General features: G+C 53.3%; 6 protein-coding genes across 6 annotated transcripts; 2 read left to right on the top strand and 4 right to left on the bottom strand.

Moving 5' to 3' along the window:
* Positions 1 to 567: 567 nt before the first annotated feature.
* Positions 568 to 5,271, bottom strand: BO88DRAFT_429599 (aldolase; the record flags this gene model as incomplete). Its single annotated transcript, XM_025709168.1, has 4 exons — positions 568 to 1,572; positions 3,807 to 4,088; positions 4,142 to 5,098; positions 5,158 to 5,271. 4 exons carry the CDS (start codon positions 5,269 to 5,271, stop codon positions 568 to 570), a joined length of 2,358 nt encoding a protein of 785 aa, XP_025558339.1.
* Positions 5,272 to 5,894: 623 nt separating this feature from the next.
* dbp5 (ATP-dependent RNA helicase DBP5) lies at positions 5,895 to 8,206 on the bottom strand. The gene is made up of 6 exons (XM_025707720.1): positions 7,887 to 8,206; positions 7,617 to 7,785; positions 7,052 to 7,549; positions 6,762 to 6,999; positions 6,512 to 6,712; positions 5,895 to 6,443 (listed from the first exon to the last, which is right to left on the bottom strand). Exons 1-6 carry the CDS (start codon positions 7,957 to 7,959, stop codon positions 6,174 to 6,176), a joined length of 1,449 nt encoding a protein of 482 aa, XP_025558338.1. The 5' UTR covers positions 7,960 to 8,206; the 3' UTR covers positions 5,895 to 6,173.
* A 449-nt stretch (positions 8,207 to 8,655) lies between these two features.
* On the top strand, positions 8,656 to 11,654 carry BO88DRAFT_408462 (putative actin polymerization protein Bzz1). Its single transcript, XM_025707719.1, has 6 exons — positions 8,656 to 8,799; positions 8,858 to 8,884; positions 8,989 to 9,516; positions 9,564 to 9,644; positions 9,694 to 10,837; positions 10,889 to 11,654. Exons 1-6 carry the CDS (start codon positions 8,755 to 8,757, stop codon positions 11,293 to 11,295), a joined length of 2,232 nt encoding a protein of 743 aa, XP_025558337.1. The 5' UTR covers positions 8,656 to 8,754; the 3' UTR covers positions 11,296 to 11,654.
* Positions 11,655 to 13,783: 2,129 nt separating this feature from the next.
* On the top strand, positions 13,784 to 14,969 carry BO88DRAFT_408461 (uncharacterized protein). Its single transcript, XM_025707718.1, has one exon. It carries the CDS (start codon positions 14,251 to 14,253, stop codon positions 14,482 to 14,484), a length of 234 nt encoding a protein of 77 aa, XP_025558336.1. The 5' UTR covers positions 13,784 to 14,250; the 3' UTR covers positions 14,485 to 14,969.
* A 761-nt stretch (positions 14,970 to 15,730) lies between these two features.
* Positions 15,731 to 18,581, bottom strand: BO88DRAFT_419445 (putative cellobiose dehydrogenase; the record flags this gene model as incomplete). The annotated part of the gene is made up of 2 exons (XM_025708390.1): positions 15,731 to 16,333; positions 16,398 to 18,581. The coding sequence occupies 2 exons, from the start codon at positions 18,579 to 18,581 to the stop codon at positions 15,731 to 15,733; spliced, it is 2,787 nt and encodes a 928-aa protein (XP_025558335.1).
* A 1,651-nt stretch (positions 18,582 to 20,232) lies between these two features.
* Positions 20,233 to 21,677, bottom strand: gel1 (1,3-beta-glucanosyltransferase gel1; the record flags this gene model as incomplete). Its single annotated transcript, XM_025709167.1, has 2 exons — positions 20,233 to 21,006; positions 21,075 to 21,677. 2 exons carry the CDS (start codon positions 21,675 to 21,677, stop codon positions 20,233 to 20,235), a joined length of 1,377 nt encoding a protein of 458 aa, XP_025558334.1.
* Positions 21,678 to 22,173: the final 496 nt, after the last annotated feature.

The raw sequence follows: 22,173 nt of genomic DNA, 5'->3' as shown, positions 1-22,173 counted from the left end.
GAGTAGCTTAAGAGTGGATATATTACTGTATAGTTCTGCATTAAACTGAACTGTGGGCGGATGCAGAAGAAGAATCGTGATAGAGTTATGTGTGGGGATGTGAGAGAGATAGTAAGAGTGGCAGTGCAAGGGATCGTCACTTGTCACAACGTGGCTGAGCTGCGATCTGGGATAGCATGTGACTTCAATACGATTGCAATCATTGCATCGTGGTAAAGTGCGAAATCTTCCATTTTCACTTAGGGCGAGGAAAGAAATAAGGCCTTTATCTTTCGACTGATGTTAATGTGGTATTTCAAACAGGGCTATGCGAAAGACATCGAGGAGAGGGAAGTTGGGTCAGCAGGGAAGACATGGTGTGTATTAGTTAATGGACCCTAGAATGCTCGGTGACGTCCTTGAGAGGAGATTGTAGAATTAGGATGGATTTGGGAAGGTAGTAAAGACGAGTAAAGCTGGACAGACAACGAAAGCAAACAGATCAGGTGATTGGTCGGTCCAAATCTGGGGTAAAATATTTTATGGTTCGCATCGCATATTCATATCTTCATATTTTGACAGGTACATTTATATACTTCCTTCAACCTTTGCCACCGCGCTCATCAAGTCCTGTACTCCCTTCTTCGCACCCTCCGCCGGCTCCTCATACGGTGTCCGGGGCTTCAGCTTCTCCTCTGCCCCCTCAATACCTGCCGCACGAGCCGAGAAGATCGCAGCTGCGTACTTGGTGGCAGCGATTCCACTCTTGCAGGGGCTCTCTGCCAGCGCTGCCTGGCGCTGCAGCTCAACTGCCTCCTGAATCTTACCAGCGACATAAAGGTCATAGATCTTCGACGCCGTCTTGGGGAATACATTGGCAAAAGCAGCAATGCACCCAGCAGAGCCCGCAGCCAGACCACCGATCAAGAAATCGGATTGTCCACCATAGATGGCAAACTCCTCCTTGGAGAAGGTGGCCGCCAGCCTGGTAATCTTGCCCACCGACCCACAGGTCAACTTGACACCCACCACATTCGAGACCCCATTACCGCTCGATGCCGCCGACTCGCGCACGATGGCGGTGATGGTCTCCGAGTCCAGATCCACCCCGTTACAGACACCCGGGAAGTTGTACACCACGACGGGCAGGGGACTCTTGCGCGCGACATCAGCAAAGAAGCGCTTCACGACGGCCGGGGTCGTGGCTTTGCCAAAGTAAGCGGGGGGCAGGACGAGGATGTAGTTTGCGCCCGCGGCGGCGGCGTCTTCGGCCAATTCGAGCACTTGCTTGGTGGAGTGAGCACCGCAGCCGGCCATGAGGGGGTAGTCGGGGCCAACGGCGGCACGGGCCGTGGCGATGAGTTGGGCGCGTTCTTCACGGGTGAGGAGGAAGGCTTCGGAGTTGGTACCGAGGATGACTAGGCCCGCCAGGCCAGTCGTCGAGAGGTACTGGTAGTATTTCTTCTGGGCATCGAGGTCGAGGGTATCGGTGCTGTGGTCGAAGAAGGTCACGGCAGGACACCAGACGCCGGCTTTGGGGATGCGAGGTTGGGGGGTGACGGTGACGGAGGAGCCCATGGTGATTCTGAGACTCTATGGATTCTATGTGGTATGTCTTTAGGAAATAAGGGTATCAATTGAGTGAGTATTCTGTCAATGACGTGCTGGTGGGAAGCTGATTATATACTTGAAGGCTGTGGGGACGGAAAAGAATCCGGTCGGGATGTCTTCCCGAACACTTATCAGCGGGCAATCAGTCCGAATGCTGTTTGACACTCAACGATATCGGAGTGGGTGCGGGGATTAGAACTGAGGGGTTGATGATGCGGTTATTTGGATTTAAACATGGTTAGTATATGCGCCGGACTCCACTGAGTTGCGTTGTAGTGGCTGCAACGGTGGTGGCAACTACTGTTAAATATATAGCCTGGAAACAGTGGTACTTGCACCCTCCACATTCACATTTTCCAGATACTAATGCATGGCATGGAACTTAAATCCCAGATAGCATGATCTAACCACCATCTGCTAAACACACTATACTTGAAAAGTTTAAAAAGAATGATGCAGAAATGGCCCCCAACTGCAAGGGTCCAACATCAGCCACGGCAAAGCCTCAGCCTAGTCTTAGCGCCGTCATCCTGCACCGCAGCTCTCCCCAAATGTCCTCATCTTACCATGTCACCTTCAAGCACGCGGTAGATACTCACATGGAAAGGTAGTCATCGAAATACCAACTACCATGATAGCCTAGATATTTTCCGTCCGTCTCCAAAGACACCAGACCCTACCTCACCAATCCTGGCTCCCGCCAGGATACGACACATCAGCCGGCCATGGCTCACGAGTGGGCAACCCCCAGCGCCCCGAGTTCCACCGCGCTCCTAGCAGTAACCTCAGTGTTTACCGTGACTTCTCTATCGGCCGTGACACTTCGATTCTACGCGCGAAGACTAGCGCGACTGGACCTGCTCGCAGATGACTGGCTAGCGCTTGCTGCACTGGTAAGTAAGCCTGGCAGTGTCCAATAGCCAACAAGCTATGTTGCAATCAAAGTATCTAACATTCTACACAGATATGCACCTTGGTATACAATAGTACTCTACTAGCAGGAACATCCCGCGACATCATCGCAAACTACACCCAACCCACAGCTCAAACTGAAGTTGCAGCAAGGAAATATCAACTCGCCCTTCAAGTCATCGAGATCATCGCCCTCGGCCTGACCAAGCTGAGTTTCTTCACTTTATGGAAACGCGTCTTCAGTACCCATCCTGTTCATCGACTATGTACGTTCCTCATTGGTGCCGTGACGGTGTGGATGGTCGCATTCATCCTAGCAACGATTCTCCAGTGCGGGGGCCATGTTTCTCGTACATGGTCATCGATAGAGGATGTCAATATCAGTAACACCTGCGCAAGCACAAATAGGGGTATTCTACTAACAGTGTATACAATCACGGATCTAATCATCAATGTATTATTAACCCTCATCCCTATACCTGTCATTGCAGGGTTGAACATGTGGATAGGGAGGAAGATAGGGATGATCGGGCTTTACATTGTCGGTGTATAGTATGTCTTGTTCCTCTCCTCTCATACTAGGTTCCTTTTCCGGGTGTGTGTACTAATGAAAGTGATGCATAGCGTAACCACCATTTCCATCGTAAGGACATATTTCACTATAGTCGTGTCATACAACAGCAATGCGGAAGAGAGCAGGTTATCTTTCATGCATGAATTTACTTTACTAGCTCTGTGGGCTGTGGTCGAGATAAATGTGGGGATCCTGGCTGCGTGTGTTACGGTTGTGACGCGGGGTGTGAGAGAAGTTTGTGCCGGTGAGTTTAATATTCTGGTCTGGGAAGGGTTTAGTGTGCTGATTATGACTACTAGATAAACGGAAGAAGAAGTTCCATATGTTATCCGGGGTGGCGTTGAAGGGGGATCATGGCGGTGTGGGTAATGAAGGAGGCACAAGGATTTCAAATGAGAGTGATGGTATAGAATGAGGAGGTCAGTTGGACCTGTGGGTGGTGTATACTACGATAGTTGATACTATATACCCTTTTCGATTTACCAGGCAATAGATGGTTGCCCATTTTGACCTTTTTTTTATTTTCTACATCTCTTATATTTAATAGCTCATGCAGGCAAATATCGCTCCATAACCCGAAATGCTGCGCAAGCTATGCGTCGTCACCAGCCAAACTGTAATGATGCACCCGAAATTTCATAGTTCGTCGTAAGTGTAGGTTGAAACCCCAATCAGTGCTAGACTTGTCAGCAAGGTCCTCATCAAGATCCATTCTAATGACAGAACATACCGTGATGTCCTCCCACTTCTCCCATCCGCGTCCGCGCACAGCAGCCAAGTCTTCTGCTGTGACATTCTTCCCGGTTGTGAAGTAGCCAGCATTGATCTTCGCATCGATTTCGACGCGCGAATCCTGAGGGATCATCTCGTCTGGGATCGGGATACGCTCCAGGATCTTTATTCCTGACTCGACAATGGCGTCGTGCTTCATGTTGGACATGGATAGCATGCGGTCGATCTTCTTAATGCCGAGCCAGTGCAAGATGTCTGGCATCAGCGCTTGGAAGCGCATCTAGGATCAAAGTTAGTCTGATGTTCTATTTTGAGGTTTGGTAAACAGCTTACATCTCTAACACCGGCAATGTTCTCCGTCCGCGTAAAGTACTTGTCGGCAGTGTCGCCGCCGCGCTTGCGGGCATTGTAGACCAAGTACTTGATAACCTCACCCAAGGCCCGACCTTCCTTTCGGAAGTAGATGACCACTCCACTGCCTCCACTTTGGGCTTCGCGAATCGCCTCCCGAATACCAAATGCAAGGTACGGTCGGCATGTGCAAATATCCGATTGGAAGACATCACTGCCGTTGCATTCGTCGTGAATACGCAATGCTAGTTTCACATTCTCGTCGGACACCCGCTCCGGTGGCCCAAAGATATACACCGTCAGACCTCCAATGGGAGGGAGGAAGATCTTCAGATCGGGCCGGGTGATCAGCTCGGGATAACTTCCGCCCGTATGCTCGAATAGTGTCCGTCGCAGCGTCCCCTCATCAACTCCGAACCGCTCTGCAACACCAGGCAAATACCAGACCGGTTCGACGGCGACTTTAGTAACGCGCACTTCACCGGAGGAGTCAACCACAATGGAACCGTCCACATCGAGCTTCCCCTCCTTCACCGCGTCGGCGATCTCCGCAAAGTTCATGTTCGCGCGGGTCACCGCCATTGTGGGGCGGATATCCCAGCCCTTGCTTAGCTCGTCCCGGAACTGGTTAACAATGTCATGTCCCCACGGGTCCATAGACACAATCTTGGTCTTGTCGGCCCAGGCAGGCTGCCATGGGAAGTTGAATGTAGGTTGACTGTTGCTGAGGTCAGGACGGAAGTTCGGTTCCAAATCACCGGCGGCAATGGCGAGGGCGTTGTAGATGCTGTAACTGCCACCATGAGCGCCCATAGCATTCCGCCGCTTGAGCAATGCGGAGCTACGGGAGACAACGACGGGGCCGCGGGATTTAGCATCTGGGGCGCCCCATTCGAGCGGGATGGGGTCGATGCCACTTTGGCCGGGGTAGGTGGTCAACTAGCTCATAAGGTAAGGATTCTTGCCCATATCAGTCGGACTCTGCTCCACAAACTTACCACAATATGCGTACTGTAACGAGAGTTGGACTGAGTCGGCGAGGTTGGGGTAGTCGGTGACTGGGCTGTCGCCTCGTCGGACGTGGGCTTGATGGAGGTATCGGTCTCCAACATGGTGCTGGATGACAATGCGGGGAAGGAATAGGCTATGAAGAAACAGGGGAGATGGGATGAAGAGGATGAAGAAGGGAAGAGAGAAGAGCGAGATGAAATGAGGAGAGGAGGGGACAAGAAAACAGGGCGACGATGGGTGTCGCTGCATGCCAGCTGCATGTGACTTGGGCCCGAATCTCAATCTTACGGCCTCATCTCTCCCTCATTCTCCGCACTGCCTCCTATCGTTCACGCCCCCTGGCCTGGCCTTATCTATCCCCGGTTTGGGTCAGGCGTAGACTGAACCATGGTTGTCCGGTCTATCATACCGGTTGTCTTGCTAATTAAAACGAGATCATAATGGAACAACAGCCAGATCGGCGGTTATTTTGTTTTGCAATCCGACTCGCGGTCAAGTTGCGGATGCACGATGACGCCGAGGGCGATGCGGATGATCGACCCCTCATTCCGGTCCGGCTGGAGTTCCGCGGGGAAGCGCGGCGAAAATGCTACAAGGGAGCTGAGGTACTAGCTACTTCGGCCATCATCTCCAATGAATGAGCGACCGATTCCATGGCTACGGGTTCTCCTTCCATGCTTAGCCGATTTGTGGCATCGTTGGGACACCGAATCACGAGACTCCCCCCGGTCACATGGCCCTCCCCTGTCCGGCTACCGGTAAGGAACTATGTCATGGTTGGCTGGAAATGATGACCCGAAACCACCAAAACACCCATAGGTTGAGCAAGCAACTGGTATCTATTAATCTGACTTTCATTTGAACACAAAGAAATCCTCATAACTCTTCATAAGCAATCCACATTTCACCATAGTCATATCTTAATCCAATCTCTTCCAATCGACCCGGGTTGATCGGCCGCCATCGGTCAGCGGCGTCGCGTCGAGGATGTGTCGGATACGCTCTACCGGAAGCCGAGCTGAGCACGAGAGCTCTTGATAGTCTTCTTGATAATGTCCTCCACCTCGTCCCAGTCCTTAGTGTCAATCCGCTGGATGTTGGTGTTGAAGTATCGCTGAATCTGGTTGAGCATCTCCCACTCTTCCCGGTTGGACACAAAAGAGATGGATACACCCACGCGGCCGAAACGTCCCGTACGGCCAATTCGGTGCAGGTAGGTCTGGAAGTCGGCCTGTCGTTGACGGGCGCCGGGTTGGTGCAGCTCAGGGATATCCTATCCATGAAAAAAATGCATCATTAGCATTGAAACTTTTACAATCATCATAAAAGGACACGGCTTACGTAGTTGATAACCATGGACACAGTGGAGACATCAATACCACGGGCAAGCACGTTGGTCGTAATCAAGACCTTCGCGTGTCCGGCACGGAATTGGTCAATGACTGCGTCACGCTGCGATCCTTCAATGCCACCGGTCAGGGAGGCCACGGTGTGACCCTCGGCAACCATGCGCTTTTCGATCTCCTGGGCGGAGGCACGGGTCTAATCCTGCGTTAGAGTAACTGCAATGTCGTAGAGGATGTGTACAAACCTTGACGAAAATGATAGACGAGCCGACGGTGAGCAGACCGTAGAGGTTGACAAGAGTCTGGTACTTGTCCTCGTCATTCGAGCAGTCCAGGTACAGCTGCTTAATACCCTCGACCGTCAACTCCTCATGCTGGAGGGTGATCTCGTTGGCCTGGGGGGCGAACTTGGACGCATATTCGTGCACGTGAGCAGGGAAGGTAGCCGAAAAGAGCACGACCTGAATATCTCTAGGCAAAAGACTGAATAGACGTTAGCACGCGTGGCGCGAAAAGTGAGAATAGAGCGACCTACGCCTTCACACGGATACATTGGTCGCCCAGACCCTGCTGGTCGAGCATGTTGTCGGCCTCATCCAGAACAAGCACGCGGAGCTTGTTCGCAACCATGATGCGCCTCTTAATCATGTCCATCACAGTACCAGGGGTACCCACAACGACGGAGCACTCCATTTTGGCGGGACGAGCGCCGGTATCTGCCGGCACGGCGGTACCAATAACAAGACCATCAAGGAACTGGCCCATCACTTGAATGACACCAACAATCTGACGAGCCAGCTCTCGTGTGGGGGCCAGGATCAACGCCTGGGGGGTCTTTTGCAACTGCTCCGACGAGAGGTCCAAGCGACTGAGGATGTTCAGGACGAATGCCGCAGTCTTTCCAGTACCGGACTGGGACTGACCGACCAGATTCTTCGCGGGGTTGCCAAGTAGCAGCGGGAGGGCTCTCTCTTGGATCTTGGAGGGTTTCCGGAAGTTCATTGCCGACAATCCCTGGAGAATACGAGGGTCCCTGATTTCATGACGGGTTAGTACCGTAGTGTAGCAGTATAACAACCGGAATTCACGAATGCACGCACAGGCCGAGATCTTCAAAGTTCTTCACGGAGAAAAGGGGGTTATTCGGGTCGGCCTGGAGATCGCTGAGCTTGACTTCAACGGTGTAGTCAGGCTCATGAAGGTCGGAGCCACCCTGCTGGGCAGCGGCGCCATCGGTCTGAGGAATGTCTTCGGTCTGTTCGGGAGCTTCTGCAAGAAATGATCGTATAAGTCAGGGTCCAGTAGGGTCTGGTAAGAGAGTGACATGAAAGTGAAACGAGCGGTGGCATAGAAGTAGACTAGTATCGTACCGGCAGGGGCAGATTCCTCGGGCTTGGTGATGCGGTCCGCAAGAGAACCGGCAGCGGGTTCTTCAGACGCCATCCTGATGATGTATAGAAGAACTGTGAAGGACGTATAGGTAAGGGGTTAGGAGAGATGTTTCGGATGCAAGTTGTTGTTCGTGTTTCCCAGACGGAGGGGAGATGGCGGGGTAATCAACAGCGCGCTGAAACAGGAATCAACCGCTCAACACAGCAAATGAAGCGCACACGAGAAAAGAATGACACGTTCACCACGGTGCCCAGTTAGATGATGGAAGAGGAAGGGCGATTGATCGTTCAACACCCAGGCAAAGCAGCAATGGCTAAGGGAAGCTCCATCACCATGACGGTCGAAAAACCAACGCGGCTGACCGCCTTGAATCGACACTAGGCCTGTTTGGGCCAGCAGCCGAGTCGCTGCAGTCTAACCATATCGGGAGGCGGTAAGAGTCGAGGGATACCACTTACGATACCATACGGTTGCCAGCCCAAATGGGGATGACGTAGGGAGCCTCCGGCCAGGCAATGGAGGCTCAACGTGGCCTGACAGGCAGCCAGAGGCTGTCCTGTATGGTCATCTTCCCCGCTTCCTCATCGCTCTCCAGCCATTCCAGCCGCGTCTGGCAACGATTCCTGGTTCCCCGATCCCCCCCTACCCACCATCCGGTTGTACGGACTACGGAGCACACACGGTCGCCAACGGCTGTTCCGCACGTGGAAGGTAAGTTAGGCTGCTCCATTCGCTCTCCTGGTTGGACTCGCGACTCGCTAGGCCGACGCATTTTTGAGTCTTCCATGTCGCATCTCCGCCTGTCTCCCTGCGGCGTGACCTCCGTTAAGCTGACCATCTATCAGAATGGCTACCCCGGATGTCGCCCCTCACTTTGGCGCGGAGTTGAAGGTATGACATAACTCTGTCGCATCAACCCCAGATTCCAGCTAATCGAGGACCTTGGCAGGATTCGTTTAAACCGGTCAACAATTGGGTAGGCACTTACTTCCCTCTTCCCGCCTCCTTATCCCTTCCAGCTGAATACCCCGGATGATCGCCGAAATCTTATTCATCGAGAACTAAGAGAATGCTTGCTAGGTGTCGAATGGTATCGGATGGCTGGATGAGATACAACAGTTTTACCGCGAGCGCAGCGCAATCGAGAAGGAGTATGCGGCAAAGTTAACGGCGCTATGCAAGAAGTACTACGACCGCAAAGCCAAGAAAATCAGCAGTTTGAGTGTCGGAGACACCCCTAGCATGACCCCGGGCTCCCTCGAGAGTGCCTCACTTACCACGTGGTCGACACAATTGAGCGCCGTGGAATCGCATGCCACTGAACGGGATCACTTCGGTAACGACCTGCTTGTACATGTCGCAGAGCCGCTCAAACAAGCTGCGAACCAGTACGAAGAGCTCAGGAAGTGTCATGTTGATTTCCATGCCAAGCTCGAGAAGGAGAGGGACTCCTCGTACAGTGACCTGAAGAAGGCGAAGGGTAAATATGATGGCGCGTGCCAGGAAGTGGAGGCAAGGCGGAAGAAGATGGAATCTTCGTTCGACCACAGTAAGCCTAAGGCCCAGGCAGCGTACCAACAGCAGATATTGGAGATGAACAACGTTAAGGTCGGTTACTACGATGATGCCAAAGACTATTGCTGACGGCATTGCAGAACACATATCTCATCAGTATTAATGTGACGAACAAGATGAAAGAGCGATTCTACCACGAATATGTGCCGGAGCTACTTGATGTAGGTGTGCTTTGACTGGTTGGATCCAATCTGCTAATATCCCGGGTAGGGCCTGCAAGACCTTAACGAAACACGTGTAACGAAGCTGAACTCGCTCTGGACATTGGCCGCACAACTCGAGAAGAATTACCTGTCGAAGAGTATGGACCACATGGCAAACCTCATCAATGAGATTCCGCGCAACGTTCCACACCTGGACTCGCTCATGTTCCTGCGCCACAACGTCACACAATCACAGGAGCCGGCCAACATGACCTTCGAGCCGAGCCCAATCTGGCACGACGACGACGCTCTCATCACCGACGAGGCGGCCAAAGTCTTTTTGCGCAACCTTCTCAGCAAGAGCAAGACACAGGTGCGAGAGCTGAGAGTCGAGGCGGATACGAAGCGACGCGAGGTGGAAACCGCCAGACGGGTCCGGGAAAGCATCCGACAGGGCACGGACAAGCGCAACGAGGTGGAAGTTGTCCGATCTATATTCTTCCAGCAGGAGTCCCTGCATGAAGTTGACCGCCGGCGCCTGACTGCCGAGGTGGAAACCTCTACCATCATGTCGGCGGTGGGCGATCTTTCGCTCGGAGCGCGCAACCACAATTTCAAGTCGCAGACGTTCAAGATACCGACCAACTGCGACCTGTGTGGAGAAAGGATATGGGGATTATCCGCCAAGGGCTTCGACTGCCGGGACTGCGGATACACCTGTCATAGTAAATGTGAAATGAAGGTACCGGCTGAGTGCCCGGGTGAGCAGACCAAGGAAGAAAAGAAGAAGCTGAAAGTGGAGCGACAAGAACAAGCCAACGCCGCCCCAGCACCACTTGATCTAGAGCCGACCACGAGCTCATCCACTGCGCCATCACTCACCCGCAAAGACACGATGAACTCGCTGAGCTCCGGCTACGCCGTCAGTGCCAACCGATCTATGTCCAATGCCGCACAATCTCCCACCACGACCGCAACGGAGCTTCCCACACCCGTCGCAGAGACCAAGCCCGCCCCAGCACGGAAGAACCGCATTCTTGCACCGCCACCGGCACAGTACATCAGTGGTCCGCCCGCCAATGACTTGGCGCCGGCGCTAAGCTCCAAGCCCAACGAGCAGCATGGCAAGATGCTGTATGCATACCAAGCGGGCGGAGCTGACGAGGTGACTGTTCAGGAAGGGGACGATATCGTCATCCTGGAGCCAGATGGTACGCCATTCCCCAACTCTTACCCTGACAACACTAACCAATACATTGTAGATGGATCCGGCTGGATGCGCGTGAGGTCCGGCGGCGAAGAAGGGCTCGTCCCTGCTTCCTATGTGGAAGCTGGGCCCGCACCTTCACCCGTGCCGTCTGCCAGCCCCGGCTTCACGGCTGACCGGCCGGGCTCAACGTACTCGAACTCCTCGGCCTCGCTGACAGGCGGCGGCGGCGCCGGGGGCAACAAACGGGTCGGACCAGCTGTAGCACCGCGCCGGGGCGCCAAGAAGCTTCAGTATGTGGAAGCGCTGTATGACTACGACGCGCGCAGCGACATGGAATGGAGTATGGTGGAAGGCGACCGGTTCGTGCTGGTGAACCGGGATGGCGGAGATGGATGGGCGGATGTTGAGCGGGGCGGGGTGACGAAGAGCGTACCGGCGAACTACATCCAGGAGGTGTGATGATATTCCCACGACCTGCAGGGGGTGAGGCAGGCTGCACCTTTCACATACGTTGTTCTGATTTGATTGTTATTGTTACCTTGCATCGGGAAGCCTGGGAGCTGGTTCGTTTGTAGTATTTGCTTGTTTTGGTTTTGGCCGTTGTTGTTGTTGCTTTTGGCTACTGTCTATATCCCCCGGCATATTCCTAGGTGATAGTAGGTAGATGTGAGGCGAGACATGCACAGTGCACAGTACACAGTGCAGCAGAGCTAGCAGAGCTAGGAGGGGGTGGAAGTAGATGGATAGAGATATCTGTACATAGGGTTTGTTGAAGTGCCGCGTTGTGAATATGGCATGACAGTGTTATCTACTCATTTCCTTCTCTATCCACGAGGTGTGTCGTGATAGTGTCCTTGTGCAATGCTCTGTATGGCTTCACGGAGCAGACACTACATATTGTAGACCAAAGAAACGGGCAGTAAAGAAGAAATAAAGAAAGATGATTGCATTGAACCAAATGCCCACTGTTAGTCACAGTACAGCACAGCAGGCAGGCAGGCAGGCAGGCAGGCAGGCAGGCAGGCAGGCAGGCAGGTTGAAATGCATCAGAAGTGAGGAGGCAAAAAGAAAGCAGGTAGGAAGGAAGAGGGAACAAGGCTCTATTTCTGATAAATAAAAAAAGGGTTTGATCAAAACCCAGGAAACACCCAAATAGGGATTCCGAGATTCCGATCGGAAAGAGGATCTACAGCCAAAAGCTACTTACCAGTGCTAGACCGATGTGTAGCCCAGACTACTACTACAACTAAGTGATGTCCCTCCAGCCAGCCGCGGGTGGAAAAGAAAAATTTTCATGATTTAGCCGGGGATGGATGGATGGATGGGTGACCGAGTGACAGACCAGACGTGCAGGAAAGAGAGAAGCTCGGACGGCGAAAGACAGAGGGAAAGACAGCTTGCAGCTGCACTGCAGACAGCTGGAAGGATCCTGCAGCCAAAAAACCGCCAAACCGTGATCCGCGCAGCCAATCGCGAGGGAAGAATAATCACGCAGTTGGCTCGTGCGAGAGTTAGCGAGTTGCGACTAATCTTGATGGAAGTAAGCTCAGCTTGTTGCTCAGCCACCTCCAGATTAGTTAACCACCTCCTACTAGGAGTGGGTGGCTGGTGTGGGTGGTGTCGGAGGATAAAGGAGTTGTAGCTTGTGTCATATGCTGTGATCCCGAGGTAAATAGCAGTAAAGTAGTAACTAGTAGGTACTAGTACAATAGTCTGAAGGTACTGTAAGTAGGGTTGTCTTCCTTCCGGGGTTATTGTTGTCCTGCAGGTTATGAGGCAACTGACTAGGGTTTCTTCCTGTTCGGTCGAGTCCCTGAACTTTCAGGCAGCAGCAATTTTGGCGATAACAAAAGACAAGAAAAAAAATAATAAATGAGTCTAGCCGAGCATGAAAGAAAAAAAAAAAGAAAGGCAGAAAATTGAGACGGAGCCAGAAGGTGGCACTGGCGAGCAAAAAAGTGGTATTTTTTGTATGCGGGAATTTGCTGGACCATCCATTAGGGAGCAGAAGACTAGCACCGATGGGGCAGCTCGTCGGGAAGACTTGATGGGAAAATGCCGCATTCTTTTCCTGGTCTTTTTTTTCCATCATTACTTACTACTATACTACTGTACTAACTTACTGTACAGTAGTATAGTAGGATTCTGCTGATATCATACGGTGGAGGCCCGTCGGAGCGAAAAGTACTGCTCCCTCCCTCCCTCCCTACTACTACTATGACTACTACTACTTACTACTAACTACTTGGTACTTACTACTTACTACCACTATTACCACTCTATTCTAGATTTTCTTCCTCTCTCTCTCTCTCTTCCCTTCCCATCCCCATCTCCACTTTGATCCCTCTCCTGATTCTCTTGCTAATCGAAACCCGGGGATCCTCATCCTTTTTGCCCTCCCGAATCTTCTAAAATCCCTCATGGCTATACCTCTTTCTACCTACCAACGACCACCACTAACTAATCTCCCAACCGAGATGAAGTGACATCCCCATCCATGCAGTCGATCCGTGGCTGTGCCATCTTTCCCCCATCTTGTGTCTAGCAGCTAGTCTAGCTACTCCTTCCCTACGTAGCTGTTTACCCTCTTTTCTATCGCACCGTGATTATTTCCATTCCCAATTAATTTTTTCTTCCCTTCCCTTCCCTTCCCTATCACCACCTCCACCCACTTCTACGTATAAATCCTCCCTTCCCTCCCATCTACTTACTACCACCATCATGCCCACCTGCTCCTCTTCCTCACTCCCTCCCTTTCTCTCTCCCCTCACCATTCAATCGTTAATCCAAAGGAATGCTTATCGACGGTGAAAAGTGGGCGTGTGAAGCTTGTGTCCGCGGCCACCGTGTGACCACCTGCAAACACAATGGTATTCTCCTCTCTCTCTTCTCCTCCAAATTGTGCTGCTCTCAAAATTATACTAAGCGTGGTACACAAATAAAGACCGACCCCTAATTCGCATCAACCGCAAAGGTCGTCCCTTTGCCACCTGCTCCATCTGCAACTGCACCCCCTGCGAAAGCCCCGAAGAGCACGCCAAGCTCAAACGTGAGACCGATCATCATCATCTTTCTTCATCCTCAAAAGTACACGTTCACCATACTTCTACACACCTCATTTCACCCATCGTGAATGGCTTTTGGTGCAGTTCAGGCTGATATAGTGGCTTCTAGCGAGCTGCTGGCCGTTCCCCGCGACTCTCCGCCTCTCCGTCTACCTTTCTCCCCATTGCCCCGAGGCCGTCCGTTTCCCCTAGCACCAGCGCGACGAGTCCCAATTCATCACTTCCAGCTGCTGCTAGCGCGTACGCTGCAGTGTCAGCTGCGGCGACTCTCCCAGGGAGTACGACAGCAACCGCAGCGGGATATCTCTCTCCACCACCCATCGCATCTCTCCCACCGTCATTCTGCTCCATGGCCGCCACCACGGACAGCATGTCCATGTCCATGGTGAATCCCCTGCTCGTGGACGCGCATCGCATGTACAGCGACCTGGCGGTATCCTTTGCAGACAGCAATGCCATCTACGCGCTGGAGGACATGGGATTAGATGACGTCAGTGCATCCATGCTGGCTGCCGATCCCGTATTTCAGGGGAATGACTGGGATTGGTTACATGATGATCACCACGATGGTGGTGTGCTCTAACATTTGTGGATCCTCTTGGGTCTGCAGATTATTCACTACAAAGTATTACTCTGTGGATTCGAGAGGGTCGTTTGGGTAGGGCGGTGGGAGGCCTGGGGTCCGAAAATGATGGGGTCGTATATGATGTTATGAGAAACGAATTGTACTGAGAAGAATGGTATGGACCAGTCGGGATCAACAGGACCTATCTACTTACTTACTCTACTTGACTGGTTCAGCTAGAGGAAGATTGCATTGCATTGCATTGCATGTATGTGCATGTATATAGCGTGGGCAGACCGAATTGATTTACTGCATAGGATTCATCAATCCCGAGGTATTACTGACTTTGTGATCTATTGGGACTACCATTACAAATTGCTTTCTCTGAAAGTAAATTAAACCAGGTTATTATTGTCGGCCAGCACGTGAAAATGAAACAAGGGAAACATCGTTAAATATAAGTGAGTGGGGCTGTCACAACCGAGAGATCCACTGATTAAGCTAACCATCTTAACTATTACATTTCATTCCTGTTTTTGGAGAGGAAACAAAAATAAAAGTAAAAGTAAAAAGAAAGTTAATCAAAAACGATTAATCAGTGGTCTCAAAACTTTCATATATAAGGATAATACCCTTTTCATACATTATCATGTACTGAATAGTAGGACTTTTCCAATGAGTAGTAGTCTAACAATTGTGGCCTACTTCTAGTTAGTCCGTCCGGTCAGTAACGGAGGAGTCTTAGTCCGTAAGTAAGTAGTTAGCAAGTCGATCTCAACAACTGAACTGAATCTTCAACCGCGGTACACCGATGAAAAAAGAGAATTTTCTTCTTAGAAAGCAACCAGTGAGGAAGTAAGCAATAATAGCTAAGCACAAGGATACGAGGAAGTATACATTCTAGATTGAGCATTCCTTGAATATTTTGATTGAAGTGATAGATTCAGAACCACATAGTACCTACTCTATGCACGGTCTGTATATAGTTTCTTAACGATGCTATTGATGTTATCTTATAGACGTTAGATTGCCTACGTTCAACTACTACAACTAATGTATGTGATGTGTCGCACACAACATCTGACCTACTGTTCGAACAGTTATTTCTCAACCAAAGAAAGTACAACAGACGTTGAAAGAATCGAAAGAAATAAATTCTATATATAAGAACTAGATAGGTAGATACACAACAGAGAATGGAACGGGCCTAGACTTCATTCCAAGTTTACGCGCGCTCTTTCCCCACTGACGAGTTCATCACCATCTAAGCATAGGTGGGCCAGACAGTCACGGTCGAAGTGCTGGTAGCCACCACCATGTCGGTGGTAGTGGTCCAGGCAGTCGAGGTCACCCACACGGTGGTGGTAGAGGCACCCGAGTCGGCAGCGGCACTAGTAGCCACGGCCACCTTGGCGGTCACGGACTCGATCGCGCCGCTGCTGCTGTCATCCTCGTCCTCATCGTCCTCGTCGTCGCAGTCGTACTCGTCGTCATCATCGTCACCCTCGTTGTCGTCAGCGCCCGTGCTGCTCTCCGACTCGCTGGAGGAACCAGCGGAGGAAGAAGAAGAGGAAGAGCCGGTGGTGGACGAGATGGTGCCGGAGGTGGGGACGGCCGTGGCGGTGACAGCGTCAGTGGTGGTGACGGCCTCGGTCTCAGTCTCGGTGGCGGCAGCGGCCTCGGAAGTGGTCGAGACGTAGGCGGCCTGGGTGGAAGCAGCAACGGAGACGGAAGCAGAGGCGGAGGCAGAGGTGGCGCTGGTGCCCTGGGCGATGATGCGGGCGACGGCGGCCTCGGCGGCGATCTGGATGATGGCCTGGGAGTTACCGGTGGGAAGGTCAGGGTGGATACTGCCATCGACGATGTACTATAGAAGATAATATGTTAGAAGAGATGGTCTCTGAGATAATAAAAGGGGAGAGAGGACGTACCAAGTTCTCAGTGCCGTAAACCTTGGTGTTGAGGTCAACAACCGAGGTGCCGTTGGCCTCACGGCCATCATCGACACCCATCTTGGCAGTACCGACGTAGTGGTCACCGGCGGTCAGCTGGTTCAGGATGCTCGCCGCGGTCGCGGTACCCTCGATGGAGAAGCCAGCGGTCGAGTTCTTCATGTCGGCGATCAGGCCGTTGAGGAAGCGGGTAAGGGCTTCCTTGTCGGCGGCGGTGTTCAGGTAGGGGGAGGTCTCGATGGTGGTGGAGCCGGTCGAGTCAATACCGAGGACACCAGTGGAGGTGGCACCGTGGGTGAGGTACAGCTTCATGGTGATGACACCGTCCTTAGTGGTACTGCAGGAGGCCTGGTAGAAGCGGGTGACGCCGTCGGTACCGACGTTAGAGGTCCAGAACTGCAGACGGTGGCCACCCTGGGTCATGACACCGGAGCCCTCGGAGTAGAGCTTGCGGATGGGGGCAGTGGCGCCGGAGACGGCACTCGCAGTGTCGAAGTGTGTGAAGTTGCTGTTGGTGTTGACGGTGACAGTGAACATGGGGTGGTCACGGAGGTTGTCGCCGACGGGCAGGTCGATCCATTCACCGGAGGGAGGCAGGGTGATACCAGTGCTGCCGCTCTGGACGGTCTTGATCTGCTCAGAGGGACCAATACCGGAGTTGAACAGGATGCGGGGAGTGGACATGGAACCAGCAGCAAGAACAACCTTACCACCGGCGCGGACGTTGATGATTTCGATGCCGCCAGAGGAGTTCTCGACCTCAACACCGGTGATGCGACCACCACGACGGACGACGCGGCGGACCTTGGTGTTCAGGCTCATGTGGAAGTTGTCGGCGTCCTGGACCAGGGGCAGGTAAGAACGGACAGGACCAGCACGGATACCGTTGCCGACATCCCAGGAGGGGTAGCTGTAGACCATGTGCTTCTCGTTGGGCTGCTCCTGGGAGTCGACGGACTTCCAGCCGAGACCCTTCAGGAAGGAGGAGAGAACGGTGTACATGCCCTGGTCGTAACGCTTGCCATCAGCCGAAGGGAGGGTGCTACCGGGGTTGCGGGCGTAGAAGCGCTCGGCAGCAGTCTTGACGTCCTTCCACTTCCAGCCGGTGGGCCACTTGTCGTCGAAATCGGCCTCCTGGGGGTAGATGAAAGACATGGCGTTGACGATGGTACCACCACCCAGAACACAGCCAGCCATGCCAGCGGTGTCATCGCAGAGGTACTGGCTAATGTAGTCGGAGCCCTGAATGTAGGTGCCCAGAGCCGGCAGGTCGTACGCGGTGAGGGAGGAGTTCCACGACAAGGAGTCGGTAGCACCCAATTCGACGGTCGGGGCCACACCACGCTCGATAAGCAAAACGCTCTTCTTAGTCTCGGCCAGGCGCTCAGCAGCAACCAGACCAGCAGCACCACCACCGACAACAATGTAATCGTAGGTTGTGTTCGAGACCGTGGCGGCAACGCTGGCAGAGGCAGAGGCAGAGGCGCTGGAGGAAGCGGAAGCCGAAGTAGCAGTGGACTGGGTCGCGACAGCCTTGGAGGCCCAGGTGGAGTACTTGGACGACCTGGCTTCGGCCAGCTGCACCTCGAAACCACCATAGCCGGCAGCGTGATAGGGCATCTTGGACGAGGCGGAGGAGGGAGTCGTGGGGTTGGAGGCACTGAGAGCCCAGCCGAAGTAGTAGCTAGTCGAGTTGGCGTCGAAAGTGGTGGGCTGACCGATGATGCAGCCCTTGCACAGGAAGGTGTAGGTCAGATAGGTGCTGTTGACGGAGGTGCCGTCGGGGATCTCCTCAATGGAAGCATCACCGCTGTAGACGGACGGCGAGACGTAGGACGTGGCCTCACGCAGAGTTCCAACGGCCGAATCACCATCGGGCCAGGCGGCAATCAGGAGGACGTTGGTCATGGATCCCGACATACTGACACCACCCCAACCCTTGGAGCTGGACAGGGGGACGGCCATCTGACCGATGAAGTCGGTGCCGGTGGTCTCCTCGGGCAGGGCGATACCGAAACAGAAGCCGGTGTCATCGGTATCACACCATCTCTGGAACTCGATGCCAGAGGCCGAATCGGTGTAGGCGGAGGTGTTGTAGGCGTTGGCCGAGACGCCCAAGGCGTAACTCAAGGCGGCCACGCCACTGAGGAGAACGGAACGCATCTTTTCCTGGATTTACCCGAAATGCAGAAAAACGCAAAGTTGAAAAGATAGGCCACGAAGGAAGAAGATAAAATTCGAAAAAGGAGTGTCAAAGAATTGGGTATGTCAAGCTGGCCCAGCAGCAACCCAAGGTAGAAAGAATGGCGGCAAAAAAGAAGTTGCCAAAAAAAGAATGAAAACTCTTGAACAAGAGTGAAGTGAAGATGGGGAAAAGAACAGAGAAGAGAAATCCATAATGGCAGCGGCGAGGGCCATTGATATATAGGAATCAAGGAAAGGGTGCGTGGGGATGGTCCGACAGCCATGACATGGAGAGCGGAGCCATTAAACGGTGGTGATATGATAATCATATTGAAGGGGGAGGGCGGAGGGCAAGGCTAATGCATTGAAGAAATTGAGTGGGTGGACACTGGCTGGGCAGACGCCCACTCTTCAGACGCCCAAAGGAGGCATGGATGAGGGCATTCTCAGCCATCGGCCTCCATTCTGACGGGGGGATGGCGGCTGTCAGTGGCTCGAAGCAAGATAAGCAATTTCCGGCGGGACTGCTAGAGCGCTTCTAGCTGTGAGGTTTATCTTCCTCAGTGGGACGTGCCAAGCCTCACTAAACGGCGCGAGTTTCACACAACGGCCGCCGTGGTTTGAGCATGATGGCGCCCAGGAGCTCGTTCCTAGCCAAGCCCATTTAAACAAAACACTCCTCCTCCGTGAAGTTCGCGCGCTGGTGGATTGCTCACTAAACCCGTACTCCTCATTGGCTTTACCCTCCCATAGTCGGGGGGACTATTGGCCTCGACACATCCACCGTCTCTCTCTGTGAACGGGGTCCCACCGGAATTGACCGAGTGCCACCAGGATTGTCTCGGTCTCTCTTCTCTCTATCGTCGGGGAGAGACTGGAAGGGCTGCCAAGGTGCAGGACAATGTCCGGGAACCCACCCGTCGAGGAGGGAGACTGGCTATGGATCTATTTCGAGATGAGCCAAGGGGTTCTTGGGCCAAGTTCAGGGACCCGGGATGACTTACTGGTCAGAAACCTCAATGGGTCAGCTAGCCGGACTGACCGTTGCATGATGAGGGGTAGATAGATAGATAGTGTAGATGGGTAGATGGAGTAGATAGATTGTGAGAGGGAGTTTGCCAGGAGCACGAGTGCTGCGACGGAGGGATGGAGACAGCCGCCCGGCCAGATCCTCCGGCGGCCAAACCTGAGACGGGCAAAGTGTCAGACCAGCGGCGCTGCAATCTATTTTCCCTGCAAAACTCCGGTCCGCCCCCCAAATGTGGGCCCATCTGGCCAGCCTACAGGAATAGGATGATTGATTTTTTCTGCTGCACTGTCCAGACAGTCACCATCCAGACAGTCACCATGTGGGAAAGTAGGAAAGACTGAAAAAAAAAAAGCAGGGATGCTACCTGGGTTCCGTTCATTACTAGATACTCTACACATCGACTGGCACCGGCTAAGGATGGTCCAACCCAACTGTACACATGTCAGAGTGCTGCTTCGCGCCGAGACCCACTCGGCACTACTTAAAACCCCCTTCCGGCAGCAAACAAATAAGAAAGAGAAGAGAAAAGGAGAAAAGAGACACAACGCAAAGAACCAACGCATGAAAAGATACGAAAGATCGTTTAACCCAACTCATTCCTTACAGCAGGACGAGTCCGGCACCGAAGACGGTAGACAGCACCGTCACCAGTCCCACCATCACAGGGGCCATGGCGAGGCCGGGAATCTGCAGTCCAGCAGCAGCGCCCGTGGAGCTCGTCGAGGTGCCACTCGAGCCCGAGCTGGAGCTCGAGGAGCTAACCGAGCCCGATCCGGGGGTCGCGGTGCTGGTGGACGCAGTGCCGGCGTTCATGCTACCAGAGCCGGAGAATCCGGCGCCCTTACCAGCGCCCTGAGTCATGTACTTCTTAGCGGGTTCGGGGATGGCGGGCAGGGAGTCTCCATCAACATCCCAGTTGGGGGAGTCCTTGGCCGGGCAGGGGTTGGCACCACCGGTCTTGTTGTAGCCGCCGTCACCCTCGGGGTTGCTAGTCTTGGAGTAGGCCGACTTCAACGCATCGTAGTCGGACAGGGTCTTCACGTTGTTGCCATCGATCTCCACCAGACCGTAGTTGCTGGATTCCTGGGAGTACTCGTAGACCAGACCACCAGAGTAGACGCCGGTCATCTTGGTGTCGTACAGAGCGCTGACCTCCTCGAACTCACGCTTGTTGGTGTTGCAGCCATACTCGGACAGGAACAGAGGCAAGCCGTATCCGGTGAAGTTCTTCACCTTCTGGTCCCAGCCGGAGGTGGTGAAAGAGGAGGGGTCGCACCAGGAGTAGTCGTTGAAGGCGAAGAAGTCACTGCGCTCATCGTCGGTACCGCAGTTCATGTACTCAGCCATCTGAAGACGGTTGGTATCAATGTCGGCCTGCATCAACGGTCCCCATTAGTATCTATTCACACCGAAACTGGTATTGGGCTGAATTGTGGACTTACAGCAGAGTATCCGACAGGGATCTCACGGTAGTTGCGGCTGCGGATGTACTGGCGCAGATCACGCGTGACAGCCTTGACATAGGGAGCAGCCTTGGAAGAGGGACCATCGTTGATGACCTCGTTACCCGAGAAGAAAGCCAGGGTGTTCTTGTAGTTGGCGAACTTGTCGACCGTGGCGAAGATGTACTGCAGGTACACATCGTTGTACGACGGGGCGGGATCGGCACGGTTGAGAGAGTACTTGGGGGTGTTGACATCCAGCACCAGGTAGATGCCAGCATCCGCCAGAGCGTTCATGCACTCGTCGTGGTCCTTGGAGTTGTCGACCGAGTAGACACGGATGGTGTTCAGGCCGAGCTCCTTGAACTTCTCGATATCACGCTTGCAGCCATCGGCATCGGCAATGGGGTCAGCGAGTTTGGAGGAACCACCGGGCTGGTAGTCGACACCACGGATGTAGAAGCGGTCGTCGCCCTTGAAGAAGGCATTGCCCTTGACGGTGATGGCCGTCACATCATCACGGGCCTTGATGGTCGACGAAGGCGCAGCGAGAGCGGTGGAGGCACCAAGAGCGAGGGCAGTCGCGACAGCGGTGCCCTTCATTGTGAGAGATGATGATGTAGGTGAGAAGATACAAGGCAGATGGTATTAAGACAAAGAATGAGTGTCAGGGCGGCCTGTCAGTGAGAGATGACTGAGAAGGTATGGTAATGAAATATGCAGACGGCGCCGGATATAGGATGGTTCTAGAGAACAGCGAGCGAAGAAGAAGCGAGAGACTAAAAAGAGGTCTGAACGAGTGACTGAAGAGGAATTTGAAGAATGCCGGAAGAAAAGCGGCGACGAGGTTGAACGACCGAAAGGGTGAAGGAGGAAAGAGCAAAAACAGCCAGCGAATATGGAAGCGGAAGGGAGGGGGGGGGAGGAGGGAGTGGGTGGCACACGCCTTAAAGCAGGCAGAGGCAGGCCGACCATCCCTTCTGCATTGCATTATTGACATCCACTGGGGTAATTTGCTCGCGCCTTTGTGAATCCGTCAGGGTCTTGCCAAGCAAACAAACATTACGCCTGCAAGCAGCCACGGCATGTGTGGGAAATT

The sequence above is a fragment of the Aspergillus vadensis genome (genome assembly GCF_003184925.1).
Source record: "Aspergillus vadensis CBS 113365 unplaced genomic scaffold BO88scaffold_30, whole genome shotgun sequence".
NCBI lineage: Eukaryota > Fungi > Ascomycota > Eurotiomycetes > Eurotiales > Aspergillaceae > Aspergillus > Aspergillus vadensis.
This window is presented reverse-complemented; position numbering and strand designations above follow the sequence as displayed.

What these genes read in the sequence shown, in the direction of transcription:
- BO88DRAFT_408461 (XM_025707718.1), top strand. Translation starts at nt 14,251, where the DNA reads ATGGCCGCCACCACGGACAGCATGTCCATGTCCATGGTGAATCCCCTG.
- BO88DRAFT_408462 (XM_025707719.1), top strand. Translation starts at nt 8,755, where the DNA reads ATGGCTACCCCGGATGTCGCCCCTCACTTTGGCGCGGAGTTGAAG. An exon ending in ACTTTGGCGCGGAGTTGAAG is followed by an intron (nt 8,800 to 8,857) that starts GTATGACATAAC and finishes GGACCTTGGCAG; the next exon opens with GATTCGTTTAAACCGGTCAA. An exon ending in TTAAACCGGTCAACAATTGG is followed by an intron (nt 8,885 to 8,988) that starts GTAGGCACTTAC and finishes AATGCTTGCTAG; the next exon opens with GTGTCGAATGGTATCGGATG.
- dbp5 (XM_025707720.1), bottom strand. Translation starts at nt 7,959, where the DNA reads ATGGCGTCTGAAGAACCCGCTGCCGGTTCTCTTGCGGACCGCATCACC. An exon ending in CGAGGAATCTGCCCCTGCCG is followed by an intron (nt 7,786 to 7,886) that starts GTACGATACTAG and finishes CATTTCTTGCAG; the next exon opens with AAGCTCCCGAACAGACCGAA. An exon ending in TGTCCATGGTTATCAACTAC is followed by an intron (nt 6,444 to 6,511) that starts GTAAGCCGTGTC and finishes TTTCATGGATAG; the next exon opens with GATATCCCTGAGCTGCACCA.